General features: G+C 53.3%; 2 protein-coding genes across 3 annotated transcripts in view; one reads left to right on the top strand and one right to left on the bottom strand.

The window, feature by feature from the left end:
- MLLT1 (MLLT1 super elongation complex subunit) overlaps positions 1 to 7,736 on the bottom strand; it is a 76,086-nt gene extending 68,350 nt beyond the window's left edge. Inside the window, exon 1 of one of the 2 annotated variants that reach the window (XM_050770385.1) lies at positions 7,540 to 7,736. In XM_050770385.1, the coding sequence (XP_050626342.1) occupies positions 7,540 to 7,551 (12 nt within the window). In that variant the 5' untranslated portion in view covers positions 7,552 to 7,736. The remainder of the gene's footprint in view (positions 1 to 7,539) is intronic. The other variant, XM_050770386.1, reaches the window with a different exon arrangement.
- Positions 1 to 15,519, top strand: part of TRIP10 (thyroid hormone receptor interactor 10) — a 550,254-nt gene that overhangs the window by 89,772 nt on the left and 444,963 nt on the right. The window lies entirely within an intron of this gene.

Here is a 15,519-nt window from a genome sequence, read left to right as displayed (position 1 = left end):
GGAGCACACATGCACACACACAGAAGCTGCGCCTGAGTTGGTGGCGCTGTCTTGGTATCTCAGAGTCCCGGAACTGAGGAAATGCAGGAAACGCGCACATTCCAGCTCAATCCTACAGCCAGCCCCAGACACACCAGGAACATCCACCCCATCTCTCTTCATCTCTTCTAGTGCTGCAGCCTGGGTGCCCTAAGCTCGTTTCAAAACTCTACTCATCTTGAGTCCTGGCTCACACACCGCCCTCTTTCCAGGACCCTTTCTGGTAGCCACGCTGGAGAGCAACCCTGAGTCCCCACCGAAGCCTGTGGGCAGCTCCACGGGAGCCCATTCATCTCATCCCCCGCTCCTGGGAGTTGGCGGCAGCCCCCAGGGCCCCTGTGAACTCTCTGAGAGCAGGGACTACCTCTCGTTCGTCCTCTTAGCCTCTATCTTGAAACCACGGGACAGGAGGCCTGGACGATGCTGGATTAATTAAACCAGAGAGCCTCTCAGGTCAGGGAGTTCTGAATGCTGCTTTCGGAGAGGGCAGGGCCACGGTGGCAGATAAGGACAGGCCAGTTCCAGTGTGTGGAAGAACTGGCTGGAGGGGCTGAGGGTTCTGCGCGCACAGCAAGTTAGGTATAAGAAATGAGGCAGAGGTGTGCAATTTGTATTTGGCAACTTAAAAAGTAAATTAAAACATGTACATGATATAAATACACAATTTTTATTTGTCAACTAAAAATTAATTTTTAAAAGAAAATGGGGCAGAGGGGCTTCCCTTGGCTCAGGACGATTATCCCTCTGGAGTTCCCTGGGAAAAGAGGGTGGGGACTCCCCAGGGACCAGGCACACTGCAGGGGGTGCCTAGGATCGGGCCAGAGTGTCCAGGTCGGACACAAAAGAAATAACCCGTGGTAAGTGGATGACAGACACGGGAAACGGGCTCAGAGTCAAAGACCCCCGGCGCTCTGTGCACCGCCTGGGGTGCAGGCAGAAAAGGGCAAACGGCAAACCAACGGCAACTCAAGCCCATACAGAGGCAACCAGAGGGAATGGCTGGAAAAAGGGGTGAACACAGCCTGAAGCCAGAGAACTGACAGGACCTGAGGGTGGAGGACATTCAGGTGACCCCAAGATCCAGGCAGCAGGGACATCGACATCGACAACCTCAGTGTGGGAAGAAAGTGGGGATGGATGGAAGACCAGGCGCTCTCATAAACCCCGGCGCTGCGGATTCATGAGGATCTCAGGTAAAAGTACCCCCACCGAACACACGAGGTGAGGGCTGAGCATCGGCACAGCAATACTCAGGCCAAGCGCAAGCGTCTATCTGAACAGCACGGCATTCCGACAAACCCAAAACAACACCGACATTAGCCCCAGTCGGCTGTGATCACCCTCTATGCTTACACGCGTGGGCCTCTGCCTTTTTCTCTAGAAAACAGGAAGGCAACCCCTGTCCCGCTGGGAGCATTACAGGTGAAAACGAAATCTACATATACATCATGGGAACAGCACCAGGATGTGGGAGAATGACCCCTGCTGCTGTGGAGCTGACTCCCACACAATGACAGCGTCTCCTCGGAATCACTTATTCACTGACCCGGCCACTCAGACCTCGGCCGACTTCCCGGCATTTTTGATGACAGGGAGTTCCTACTCAGGGCACGCAGGCGGCAGAGCAGTTATTGTGAAAGAGTGAAAGACTGTGGTTCCACTGGAGAGGGGGAGGATGGAAGCACCAGAACTCCGCCGCAGTCGCCAAAGTAAACAGGAAGGTTCGGAGGCAGCGATGGGTAATCTTCGCAGCCGGCAGGCCAGGCCCAAAGCGCTGCCCGGGCGACACCGATGCCCTGGGGGCTGGCGCCAACTTGAGCCTCAACACCCACGGTTAAGGGCACACCCCAGACTCAGCCAACAGATGCAAAGTTCGGGTGCCTGGCCTGCTGCACCCAGGGGACTGTGGAGCACTGAGGGGGGCACTCCCCGGAAGGGTGGGATAACACAGAGTCTCTGCTGTTGCAGTAAAAAAGGAATCACGGATTCAGTAAGACGCTCAAGCCACGTCAACGGGAGGCAAGAAGCGGAGCCCCGGCCAACGCCTTTGACTTGTCAGGTCATGATAATTTATTAGCACAGCTAAGCCAATTCCATAGCCAAGGGTAACCACCCCCCTTCCCCCACGCCACCTGGACTCTTTCCCTGGCCATTAGGACCAAAGAATTGAAGCTAATCAATTAGCTGCCTCTCTAGGAAGGGTGCCTGGCTGCAGAGGTTAACTGACAGGCTCTCTACAATGTCTTAGAATGAATGCATCTGATTGGTCAGTAGCTCTCCCCCAACTTTATCCCAGCAAGTTCCTTCAAGGCACCAGGAACGCCTGCTGCTGCCGGGAGGGCACTTTTTTGGAACCTCTGGACTGGATGGCTGGAAACAAGCCAGGGCGCTTTGGTCTCGAGGATTTCCACTTCCCTGCACCTCTGGGATCACCCTGACACCCACTCCCCAACAAAAGCCCTGGATAAAGGGGAACCTTCCAGGACTGTCCTGGAAAGAGCTGTCCATCGCACTTCTGGGAAATCACCTGAAAGACAGTGGACGGAGGGATGGGCACAAGCGCTCCAAGGGCCATCTGGGGACAGTTAGGCTTGGGCAGAGGGCCTCAGCTGGGACACTGCCTTCTCTCCAGGCCAGCTGGCAGAGGGCACTTGGAACCAAAGGGCCCAAATCCCAAATCGGGCAAACCAGGCAAACAGCCCCTCGAGGGCAGCTTCCCTGGGGCTTTCTCAATGCAGTGTGTGGATCTCCCCAGGTGTGGGCTACAGCGGCCCTTGCCTGGCAAAGAGCCCCGAGCCAGCCACGTTCCAACAGCTTCTCACAATTCCTTCAGCCCATGCACCGCACGCACTTCCTGCAAGCCCTTAAGACAGGTCTTCAGCAACCAGTTTATCTGAAGGTTTCCCTGGTCTCGTGGTGGGAATTCTCAATAGGTGCCCTTCCTCCGGGAACCTGCCCTTCACCCAGTGGTGTAATGACGCCTGGAGTTTGGCTACTGCATCTAATTCCCTCGTAGGCAACCATCCCCCCCCACCCGCAGGAGGGGAGAACTGAGGAGTCTTTTCCCCTTTCAGCCTAAATGGATTTTGAGGTCCTCCTGGGCTGAGCACGTGCGTGTGTGTGAGCCACACACGCACAAACAGGAAGCGGTGACGAGGTTTGGGCAATCCCACGGAGACCCAATAAAACACCCTGTGGAACCTTCTCCTGCCAGGTCCGGTGGGGGGCCCTCAGTGGTAACCACTGAATTCGAAGGTGAGAGAGACCGGGAAAGATGGGTACTCCTCTGTGACAGTCCTCTGAAGCGGAGAGCTGCCCACCCAGAGGGCAGGGGCCTCTCACTGACAGGTACACGGGGCCCTGGTCCCCTGACTGCTGGCACACTGGGGCTGGGGGCCAGCACCTCCCCCCTCTTCTGGCTGTATCTGTCCTAGTGCCTCTGATCCAAGGCACAATGACAAAGCGATGAGATGGCACTCAATGAATTTCTCTCTGAAAACTCTCTCAGAGAGGTGTGCAGACCACCTGGAAATGCAAATTCCCCTTTATAGGGCCCGCCGGTTCCTGGTAAGACCGACTCTCTGACCACAGTGTCAGCGGAGGCCTGGGCCAGACTGTTTACAAACCACGGGCCCAAAGATGTGTAGACAGTGTACCAGGTATCTCCCAGGTTCTCCAGCGGGGAGCGGGAGGGGCCTTGGTGGACTTTCTGAATGGGTACAACCCCAATAAAAGCATCTGTCACCAGACCAGGTGGGCCTGGCTGCAAACGGACTGATTCCGTTACTTGTATTTAACCAGCAGCTGGCAAAGCTGAGTGCAAAACCTCCTGTGACGAACCACAACGGGCATAAAGGGAAACGGGACTCTGGTCCCTGCCCTCAACTGCTTCACAGTATAATCACTTTAGGACAAAAAAACTGGCAGGTCGGCTTTCCAGGGAGAAGCTTCAGAGCTGGGAGCAGGCGGGAAATCTGTCACACCTCAGCCAGCGACCTGGGTAATTCGGAGCTTTTCGGGCAGGTTTGGGGAACCAGCCGAGTTGCAAGAGGAAGACTCTACCCAGCCTTGCCTGCTGGTAGGACGTCCTGAGACTGCATTTCCGCATCTGTGAAATGGGTCCCTGGCATCAACAACAAACTTTCCCTGCTGAAGAACATCGTTGCCAGGCAGCTGCTCTCAAATCCAAACCCAGGAGAGCATGTGCAGGACCAGCAAGCAGCAATTCAAGTGTGGGGGTGCTCCCTGGTCCTTTTGAAGAACGTGACCGCCCAGATGCTGACACCACCTCCCAGCTCCCTAGGCAGCCCCAGTCCCCGTGACCTGCTCTCAGGCCCTTTCCCAATCTCTTCGGCATCTGCTCAGCCTTATCCTTGTCACGTCCCAGTCCCCTCCCCCGGCCCCAGCCCAGGAAACAAACCACACTCCTTCCAGACATAACCCTTAAGTGAGCAGGGAACTCGCTCATCCCCCTGCCAAAAAAAATACAAATACCACAGACAACACCAGCACAGACTTGGGGCGGAGGGGGAATCAAACATGCGGGTTACGGTTGGGGCAAAGAGAACAAGAAAGGCGTTTTCCTGGCCATGGGGAAAAGATGTCAATGTTGAGAAGCTGGGAGCCCAGAGCACAGCGGGAAATCCTGCTCTTAGAGGGGGTCTGAAAGTCCTAGAAAGTAACAGAGGAAAGCAGAAAGAGAACCAAAGCTTCCCAAAGCCAGCGACTGGGTGGAAAGCTGTGCTGTTTCCCACTATACCGAGGCACTAACGTTTTGTGGCATCAGGGGCTAGTGGGAGCGGAGGCCCAGGTTCTGCTGGATTCAAAGCATTTTCCCTGTGCCAAGAGTCCCTCAGGGACACTGACCGCCAACTCATCTGCTTGGGTAAAAGATACCATTCTCTCCTGTTTCTCCAGGGGCCTCCTGCTCTGTGAGGAACGGACAGAGAGCCCTTGGGCCTCTCTCAAACTTGCATGAAGGCTTTGCTGGGGAAGGAGAATCAGACTTTGGGTCCAAACACACTTCCCTCTGGGAGCCGCTTCCCTTGCAAATACTTCTGCAAGGAGGGAGACCACCGCCATGGATGGAACTTTCTGCGATGATGGAAATGCCTCTGCACTGCCCAACACAGTCGTCAGTAGCTCAGTAATGGTGGTTACTGAGCGCTTAAAACGTGGCTGGTGAGATGGAGGAACTGAAGTTGTCATTCGAGTTAGTTTAAATGTAAATCAGCCACAGATGCTGGTGACTGTGGTACCGGGCAGTGCAAAGCCAGCTCTCTCCCACGCCTGTCTACCTGAGCGAGACCTTTCTCTCTCTCCGTCGCAGACCAGGAATGCCACCCATTTCCACCATCCCACTTACATAAGTGACAGCCACCCAGACCTCCGGGGTCCCACACATCACAAGGGGAACAGACACGCTTCAGCCTAGGACGTCTCCGCCGGGGACTAAGGAAGGAGGGCAGGGGCCATACCCTACGCCTCTGTGTGCCCAACGGGACTTGCCTGGAGTCAGGCTTCATTGAAAGTGGACACTAAAGGTACATTTCATTTGGGCTTTTAACTCGATACCAGATTGGAAGCAACAAGCTCTGTCTCTTCAACGGAAATCAACTCACACCATGCCGTGGAAATCCACCGATCAACTGCTGCAAACTCTTCCTTACCTCTTAAGAGGAAGGCAGCAACACCCAAATCAGACGGGAAGCCACTGGAACTGGGTACCAGAAGCATGAGCCACCTGTCTCCATGACCCTGTGCCACAGGCGCCCAGATGGGCAGGAGGGAGGTTCCCTGCCCCCCACCCATGAAACCACACAGCCAGACAGTGCCACCTTAGTGGCGCCAGCAGCCAGGGACGCCCCAACCTGCCCTTTCTAACGGCGGAGATTTCGGCTGCCACCCCCACAGCCCCAAGACACTTTTCCTGGCCTGGCGCCCCTGAAAGCCAGGGCAGCCGGGGAGGAGGAACAAATGATCCCATGTTGGGGGCCAGCAATGGTTCTGGACTTGAGGAAGAGGGGTACGGGCTTGGGTATTGAAGAGGCAGCGTAGAGTTGGGTAAAGGGGGTACCAGCGTGCAGGAAGACCTTGTGTTTATGAGAACCGACACAGACCAATGGGGAGGGGCCGTCCGGAGCGTTTAGGGAGGCTGGGGAACCCACCCACCCTGGGTTTCAACTGAGACTCTTAAGATCCTGGGGGCAAAAAAAAAAAACCGAAAATGAGGTGGAAGAAGGGAGAGGGTAGTGGCTGAGACAGACATCAGGACTGATCAGGCTGAGGGGCGTTAGATGAAGTGGGAGATCCTGAAGGCAAAGGTTGTGCAGGAGACTGTGGGACTGTGTCATGACAAACCAGCCTGGGAGGGAGATGTGGACTGGGGTGAAATGTGGGGAAGCCTAAATCAGGATGCCAGGGACGGAGATGGCCCAAGCTGAGGGCAACAGCAGGCAATCAGTGACTCAAAGGTCTGGGGCATCCAGATCAGAGAAGCAACTGCTCCTGGTCCTGGTCTCAGGGCAGAGGATCTGAAGGTGAAAGAGACAGCCCCACCAGGTCTAAGGCAGAGTGACCAGGGCCTGAAACTAGAAGGGGGCTGAGGCGGCAGGGTGGGTCAAAGAAGTCTGAAAAAGCAAGTACAAAGAGAGGGGACGCTCCAAACAGGCCTGAGTCCCTGCAGCAAAAGACAGAAGGCCAGGGTCCTAGGGAGTCTGAGGAGCTCAGGCCAGGGCTGGGGTTGAAGGAGAAAGGGTTGCTCTGGCTGCAGCCGGGGCAGGAACAGAGGGGAGAGAAGGCTCAGGCCCAGGTAGGGGGTGGGTGGAAATAAATCTTAGGCTAGGCCTGGGTTCAAGGAAGAGAGACGCTGCAGAGCAGGGTCTCAGGGGGCCGGGGACGCCTCATCTCTGAGCTGAGGTTGAAGGGAGGACAGGCAGCAGGTTGGGGACTCAGGGAGTCTGAGGCGACTCCGGGCCAAGGGTCCAGACAGGAAAGGAGACAGTGACTGGCCCTGGACCCAGAGAGGGAAAGGTCTACAGGGCAGATCCCAGGGGTCCCGGGAGGGGTCTGGACAGGGCCGAGATCCCAGGAAGTGCCTGGAAGGAGCTCTGGACCAGGCTGAAGTCCCGAGAGCTGTCTTGAGGTCCCTAAGCCGGAATGGGGTCCCCAGGGGCGTCCCAGGTGGATGCAGATCGGACTGGGGTTCCGAGGGGTCTCCCGGGGGGCTCCGAGCCAGGCTGGGGGGTCACCAGGGGCGTCCCAGGGGGCTCCGGACCTGGCCCAGGTCCCGAAGGGGGTCCGAGGCGCCCTGGCCGGGCCGGGGTCGCGGATGGGGGAGGGGCGCCCCCGCCCCACATAAAGGCCCGGGGAGCAGCGGGCGCGCACAAAGCGAGCGGGCGGGCGCGGAGCGGGGAGGCCGGGACCGGGGAGGGCCGGGTGGGCCGGCGGGGCGGGAGGGGGCCGGGCGGGCTGCGCTGGGGCGGCGCGGCCGCTCCTCACCTGATTGTCCATGGCTGGCGCCCCGCCCCGCCCCCGGGCCCCGCGTCGCTCGCCGCCGCCGCCGCCGCCGCCGCCGCTCAACGCCGCCCCGCCGCCCTCATTGTCTGTCAAGCGCCGCCGCCGCCGCCGCCGATCCCGGCCGCCCGCTCGCCCGCCAGCCCCGCGGAACCGGAAACCACCGCCAGCCCGGGTCGCGCACCGATCACGGGCCCCCGCCGCCGACTAGGGCCCGCCGCATCGACTGACAGCCACCTGGGCCAATCGACGGCGCGGACGGCCGCTCGTGGCGCGGGACTTCCTGCCTGGCGGGGGCCTGCCGAGCTGCGGTCGGAGGGACGAAGCCCGCAGCCAATGGGAGGCCAGGACCGGAGGGGCGGGAGGAGGGAGGGAGGGAGGCGCGAGGCGAGCCTGGCGGAGGGGAGCGCGAGGTGTGCGCCGCACGTGGAGGGGGGCGGGGGCGGGACGGGCGCTCCGCGCCTGCGCGCTGTGGCCCGCAGGGGGCGCTGCCTCGTGGCTGGAGCCTCCAGGGCGGGAGCGTTCAGGGGCTGCAACTGAGGTTACTGGTTCGAGCCCTGGGGAGGGATCCCCAAGGGCCCCCGGTAGGTACACTTTTGTTTCCTGACCGCATGATGCTGCTATGTGACGGAATGAGCCCTGGGTTCTGGAACTGGAGATTAATTTTTTTTTTTTTGAGACACGGTCTCGCTCTGTCGCCCAGGCTGGAGTGTAGTGGCACGATCTCCACTCACTGCAACCTCCGCCTCCCAGGTTCAAGAGATTCTACTGCCTCAGCCTCCCGAGTAGTTGGGATTACAGGCGCTCGCCATTACATCTCACTAATTTTTGTATTTTTAGTAGAGACGGGGTTTTGCCATGTTGGCCAGGCTGGTCTCGAACTCCTGACCTCAAGTGATCCACCTGCCTCAACCTCCCAAAGTGGAGATTAATTTTCTAATCCTGCATAATCCTTGGCAAACCTGGTCAGCCCCTTCTTCACCTTTCCCTGAGTCTCAGTTTGCACATCTGTAAAATAGGTTGAAGAACAGTACTGTGTGATTCTTCCTGCTAATTTGAATGATACAAATTTGAAACATTCAGACGACCCAAGAGAGTCACATGTTTTCAGTTAGACAGGAAGAGTAAATTCTGGCCATCTATCACACAACAAGGTGACTACATAATAACGTTATTTTATATTTTAAAATTGCTAAAAGTGGTCAGATGTGGTGGCTTACACCTGTAATCCCCACACTTTGGGAGACTGACTGGGGTGGATCACCTGAGGTCAGGAGTTCAAGACCAGCCTGGCCAACATGGTGAAATCCCATCTCTACTAAAAAAATACAAAAATTAGCCAGGCGTGGTGGTGTGTGCCTGTAATTCTAGCTGCTCAGGAGGCTGAGGCAGCAGAATCGCTTGAATCAGGGAGGCAGAGGTTGCAGTGAGCTGAGATCACACCACTGCACTCCAGCCTGAGTGACAGAGCAAGACTCTGTCTCAAAAAAGAGAAAAAAAGAAAAAAGAAATGCTAAAAGTGAATTTTGAATGTTCTTACCGTAAATAATTGATAAGTATATGTGCTGATGGATATGTTAATTAGCCTGATTTGTTTATTCCGTAATGTATACATGTATCAAAGCATCAAGGTGTACCCCATACATACATACAGTTATTATTTGTCAATAAAGATTTTTTTTTGAAATGAGGTCTCTGCTGGAGTGCAGTGGCACAATCATGGCGTGCTGTAACCTAGAACTCCTGGGCTCAAACAATTCTCCCACCTCAACCTCTCAAGCAATTAGGACTGACTGCAGGCTTATGTCACCACACCCGGCTAGTTTGGTTGGTTATTTATTTATTTATTTATAGAAAGAGGGGTCTCACTGTATTGCCCAGGCTGGTCTCCAACTCCTGGCCTCAGGCAACCCTCCCGCTGTGGCCTCCCAAAGTGCTGGGATTCTAGGCATGAGCCATTGTGCCCTGATCAAAGATAAAATTTTTAAAGAGAGAATCTCATGTTATCCATGAAAATTTAAATAATACCAATCTCTCACACAAAAAAATTTTTTTGACTTATTGAGGATCACAAAATTTTACAATGACCTGTAAACTGTGTTTATGTGGGAAATAGGCATACCCCCATCTTTTTCAGGACTTTGTAAGCCACTTGTCTCTTGGACATTAGGACCTTCTGCCTGCGATTTAGAGACTCTTGTGCAGTTATTTTAAATTCCTTTTTATCATTAAAAATCGGGTTGTCATTTGCAAGAAAGAAACAAACCACCCTGTTAAAAAGTGGGCAAAGGACACGAACAGACACGTCTCAAAAGAAGACATACATGCGGCCAATAAGCATATGAAAAAACGCTCAGCGTCACTGATCATTAGAGAAATGCAAATCAAAACCACAATGAGATACCATCTCACACCAGTCAGAATAGCGATTATTAAAAAGTCTAAAAACAACAGATGCTGGCAAAGTTGCGGAGAAAAAGGAGCATTTTTATACTGTTGGTGGGAGTGCAAATGAGTTCCACCGTTGTGGAAGACAGTGTGACAATTCCTCAAAGACCTAGAGGCATGAATACCATTCAACCCAGCAATCCCATTACTGGGTACATACCCAAAGGAATGTAAATCATTCTATTATAAAGACACATGCACGCGTATGCTCACTGCAGCATTACTGACAATAACAAAGACATGGAATCAACCTAAATGCCCATCAGTGATAGACTGGATAAAGAAAATGTGGTATATATACACTGTGGAATACTATACAGCCATAAAAAGGAACCAGATCATGTCCTTTGCAGGGACATGGATGGAATTGGAAGCCATTATCCTCAGCAAACTAATGCAGGAACAGAAAATCAAACACCACATGTTCTCATGTATAAGTGGGAGCCTAATGATGCAAACACATAGTAACGTGATGGCAAAGAACACACACTGGAGCCTGTTGGGGATTGTGGTGGGGGAGGAAGAGCATCAGGAAGACCAGCTAACAGAGGCTGGGCTTAATACCTAGGTAATGGGATGATCTGTGCACCAAACTGCCATGGCACACGTTTACCTATGTAACAAACCTGCATATCCTGCACATGTATCCCTGAACTTAAAAGTTGGATAAAAAATAAATAACTCCTATTTAAAAAATCAGATTGTTGGGACACACGTTCTCAGGATCTCATGTGAGCTGTGTCATGGGCAAAAAGTAACAAAATTCTTTAAAAACGAAGAAAAAAATCGAGACGGGAGGATCACCTGAGGTCAGGAGTTCAAGACCAGCCTGGCCAATGTAGTGAAACCTCGTCTCTACTAATAATACAAAAATTAGCCTGGCATGATGGTGGGTGCCCATAATCCCAGCTCCTCAGGAGGCTAAGACACGAGGCTCGCTTGAACTCGGGAGGCGGAGGTTGCAGTGAGCAGAGATTGTGCCACTGCACTCCAGCCTGGGCGACAAGAGCAAAACTCTGTCTCAGAAAAAAAACACACACACGAAAAAAACAACCAGATTGTTTTCTCACTTAAGTGTCAGTCAAACATTTATTAGCTAGCGGGGCTAGTGTTTGCACTGAAGAACAAACAGCACCAGAAAATGAATAACTTTGGAATGAAAGTAAGTCCAGATAAAAACTCTAAAGAAGGCCAGATCGCTGTCATAGTAACACCACCATGCTTTTTAATCGAGGGCAGGTGGTGCTGGAAAGGAAAAAAAAAAAAAAAATGGAGATCATGCTGAGAAAATAAGCAGTGATTTAATGTTGATACATTTTTTGGTTTTTGTTTTTTTTTTTCTTTTGGTTTTTTTGTTTTTGTTTTTTTGAGACAGGGTCTTGCTCTGTAACCCAGGCTGGAGTGCAGTGGTGCAAACACAGCTCACTGCAGCCTTAACCTCCTGGGCTGAAGCAGTTCTTCCACTCAGCCTCTCGTGTAGCTGGGAACACAGGTATGCACCTATTTAGGTATGCCTATTTCCCACATAAACACCATGCCCAGCTAATTTTTAAAAATTTTTGTAGACAGCCAGGTGCAGTGGCTCACACTTGTAATCCCAGCACTTTGGGAGTCCAAGGCAGGCTGGTCACTTGAGGTCAGGAGTTTGACACCAGCCTTGCCAACATGGCGAAAACCCATCTCTACTAAAAATACAAAAATCAGCTGAGCGTGGTGGCACATACTTGTAATCCCAGCTACTCAGGAGGCTGAGACATAAGAATTGCTTAAACCCGGGAGGCAGAAGTTGCAGTGAGCTGAGAGCCAAGATCGTGCCGCTACACTCCAACCTGGGCAACAGAATGAGACTGTGTCTCAAAAACAAAACAAAACAAAACAAAAAATCTTGCCCAGGCTGGTCTCAAACTCCTGGGTTCAAGCAATCCTGCTGCCTCAGCCTCCCAGAGTGCTGGGATTATAGGTATAAATCACTGCACTTGGCCATAACTTTAAAAAAAAAAAAAATGTTTTAATCCTATCACTAGAAGTAAGTAGATCAGTGTCTCTAAGTAGTCCCCAAAGCAGCAGTGTGAGCATCACTTGGGTATGTTGCTATAAATACACATTCTGTTCTTCCCCCACCCTTGTTTATGGAATCAGAAATTTTATGTGCTTGGACAGCAGTGGCTTAACCAACCCTACAGATGGTTCCAAGGCTCACCTAAGTTTCAGAATCACTGCCCCAGGTAAAGGGACAAAAATGGGAGTCAGGGGTAGCCATCTACCTTTTTTTTTTTTTTCTGAGACAGAGTCTTGCTCTGTTGTCCAGGCTGGAGTGCAGTGGCACAGTCTCAATTCACTGCAGCCTCCACCTCCCAGGCTGAAGTGATCCACCTGCCTCAGTCTCCCAAGTAGCCAAGAATAAAGGCTCACAGCACCGTGCTCAGCTGATGTTTGCATTTTCTTTTTTTGTAGAGACAGAGTCTTATTGTTTCCCAGTTATGTTTCCCAGTTATGTTTCCCAGTCTGGTCTTGAATTCCTGTGCTCAAGCAATCCACCTGCCTCGGCCTCCCAAAGTGCTGAGATTATAGGCATGAGTTACCATGCCTGGCCAGCGTCTGTCTTTGAAGGAAGCTTGCAGGAAAGAATCTTTAGGCTACGCTTGCTACAAATATGAGCTTTTGGAACTCAGCCCCCTCCTCCTTATGCAGTTGGGAAATTACCATTCAATTAGGTTCTACATTATTGGGAATTTTCAAAACTGCATCCCTTGGACTCCCACTGGCTGAGGTGGAATACTTTGAACATTGAAAAGAATAATGGGGAACAGCCAGGCGCGGTGGCTCATGCCTGTAATCCCAGCACTTTGGGAGGCTGAGGCGAGCAGATCACCAGGTCAGGAGATCGAGACCATCCTGGCTAACACGGTGAAACCCCATCTCTACAAAAAATACCAAAAAAAAAAAAAAAAAAAAAATTAGCCAGGTGTGGTGGTGGGCGCCTGTAGTACCTGCTACTTGGGAAGCTGAGGCCGGGGGAATGGCGTGAACCCAGGAGGCGGAGCTTGCGGTGAGATGAGATTGCGCCACTGCACTCCAGCCTGGGCGATAGAGAGAGACTCCGTCTCAAAAAAAAAAAAAAAAAAAAAAAAAAGAATAATGGGGAAGGAACTGAATGTCTACTGACACATGAGCTGATAGACTAAACATGGCTTATCTGTGCAATGGAAACTTATTCAACCTTAAAAAGGAAGAACATAGGGTGTGGTGGTGTGCACCTGTAGTCCCAGCTACTCAAGAGGCTGAGACAGGAGGATTGCTTGAGCCCAGGAGTTCAAGGCTGCAGTGGGCTATGATTGCACTGATGGCAGCGGCTGGCCATCTGGACCAGCCACCACTATCATACTAGCTGCAGCACAGAGACCCAGCCAGGACTGCATGCTCCATAAATCTGGCAGAAGCTGGTGACAAGTGGGAGCCCTGCCCCTTCTGAGTTGGGGTGGGAGCTCCCTGGATGGTGCTGCAGCCACTCAAGCCACGGCTACAGACCTGGGCATTACTGGGCTCTCGGGCCCGGAAGCAGGCAGGAGCCCCACCCTCCCAGGTGCAGCTGCAGCTGTCCAAACTGCAGCTGTGGACCCAGGAATCCCTGTACTCCTGAGGGCCCGGGAAGGTTCCCCCTGCCCTTGCAGGCTCAGAAATATCTGCTCCCACTGCTTGGCTTCTCCCTGCTGTTGATGCCCGCTCCATCTCAAAGCAAAGTTGGGGCTGAGCCCCAGAGCTGTTACAGCCAGGCAGGGTGTGCCCACACTTGGGGCAGTGCAGACATGCCAGCTCCCTGCTACCTCAGCCCCATCTGGACTTTGGGCACCAATGAGCATAGGAGGGAAGCCAAAGTGGGGCTGAGGGCAGCTCAGTGCTGACCTGCATGTGCCCCTTGGCATCTATAGCCTGGGCACCGTGAACAGCAGCAGAAGGCAGACAGGCTCCTGGGTGGAAGGAGATGGTCCCTGGTGAGGCCCCACCTTCAGGCCAGGGAGGGCCTGAAGGCTAGAGGCTGGGCTATCAGCTCTATGGACTGGAGTGGCAACATGTGATGCCTTTTCCAGGCCTGCTCATGGACCAATCAGAATGCACTTTTTCCCCTCTGAGGCCCATAAAAGCCCTGGGCTCAGCCAAAGCTGGGCAGACATCAGGATGACCAGCTTCGGAGAGCAGCTACCCACTCCAGGGCCTCCTCTCTGCTGAGGGCTGCAGAGACATCGGGACTACCAGCTGCAGAGAGGAGCAACTTACTCTAAGGCCTCTTCTTTGCTAAGAGCTTGGACGAACATGGAATGACCTTCCTGCAGAGAGAAGCAACCCATCCCAGGGCCTCCTTCTGTTGAGAGCTGCAGAGAATGATGGCACAACATGCCTGCAGAGAGGAGCTACCCACTCCAGGGCCTCCTCTCTGCTGAGAGCTGGACAAGCAATGGGACAATCTGCCTGCAGAGAGAAGCTACCCACTCCAGGGCCTCCTCTTCTCTGAGAGCCACAGAAAATGACAGGATGAACTGCCTGCAGAGAGGAGCTACCCAGTCCAGGGCCTCCTCTGAGCTATTCTGTCACTCAATAAAGCTCCTGTTCACCTTGCTCACCCTCCACTTGTGCACATACCTCATTCTTCTTGGGCACAGGACAAGAATTCAGGAACTGCTAAACAGCAGGGCTGAAAGAGCTATAAAACCCACAGGGCTGAAACATGCCCCTTGCCATGCTGTGGGTAAAGAGAAGGAGAGAAGAGCTGTGGCCCTTCAGGGACCTAGGAGCTCCCTGAGCCAGGACTGTGACTCCCTCTCTGGGGCCTGGTGGTTCCTGGAGTCTCCAAGCTTCTGAGTGCCATTGCATTCCCTGGTGGCAGCTGTGGAAGCTGCTTGTGGTGCACCTAGTCTGGCTGCAGCCTCTCAGAGAGCCAGGGTCCCTGCCAGCACCTGGAGCTGCCTGCCCTGCTGCAGCAGCTGGTGTGCCTGGCTGCATGCAGTGGCCAAACCTCATGCTTGCGTGCTCACACATCCCTCACCCCTCCATACCTGGCTCACCCTTGGCAAGTATGAGATCCAGCCTAGTAGTGTGAGCTGAGTACAGCCTGCCAGGCCAAGTGGGTGGACTGAGCCCAGTGGGCCCAAGCAAAACTCAGGCAAAGGTGCCACCAGCCACAGAGGTTTCCAACCAGAAATCAACACCCCAAGGATCCTACAGTATTTTTGAGGGCTCGTCCAGGATCTGCAGAAGGGTGAGTGAAAGGGTGAGTAAAAGTGGATCTGCTCTTTCTATCCCTTTCTCAGAGTCCTTAAACTCAACAATAGCTAAAATGGAAGAAAAATACTAGGCCTCTATTAATAGTTAAAATTGACTAGCACAGCTGCTGGACTTAAGACATGGATGATAGGCTTGCTGGGGAGGACACTGTCGATCCCTCATCATCCTCAACTGTTGAAAAAGTTGGGTTTGTTTCAATCCCGTTTCCTTTCATGAGGTCTACCTGTTACATGAGAC

The sequence above is a fragment of the Macaca thibetana genome, chromosome 19 (assembly GCF_024542745.1).
Source record: "Macaca thibetana thibetana isolate TM-01 chromosome 19, ASM2454274v1, whole genome shotgun sequence".
In the NCBI taxonomy this organism is placed as follows: domain Eukaryota; kingdom Metazoa; phylum Chordata; class Mammalia; order Primates; family Cercopithecidae; genus Macaca; species Macaca thibetana.
This window is presented reverse-complemented; position numbering and strand designations above follow the sequence as displayed.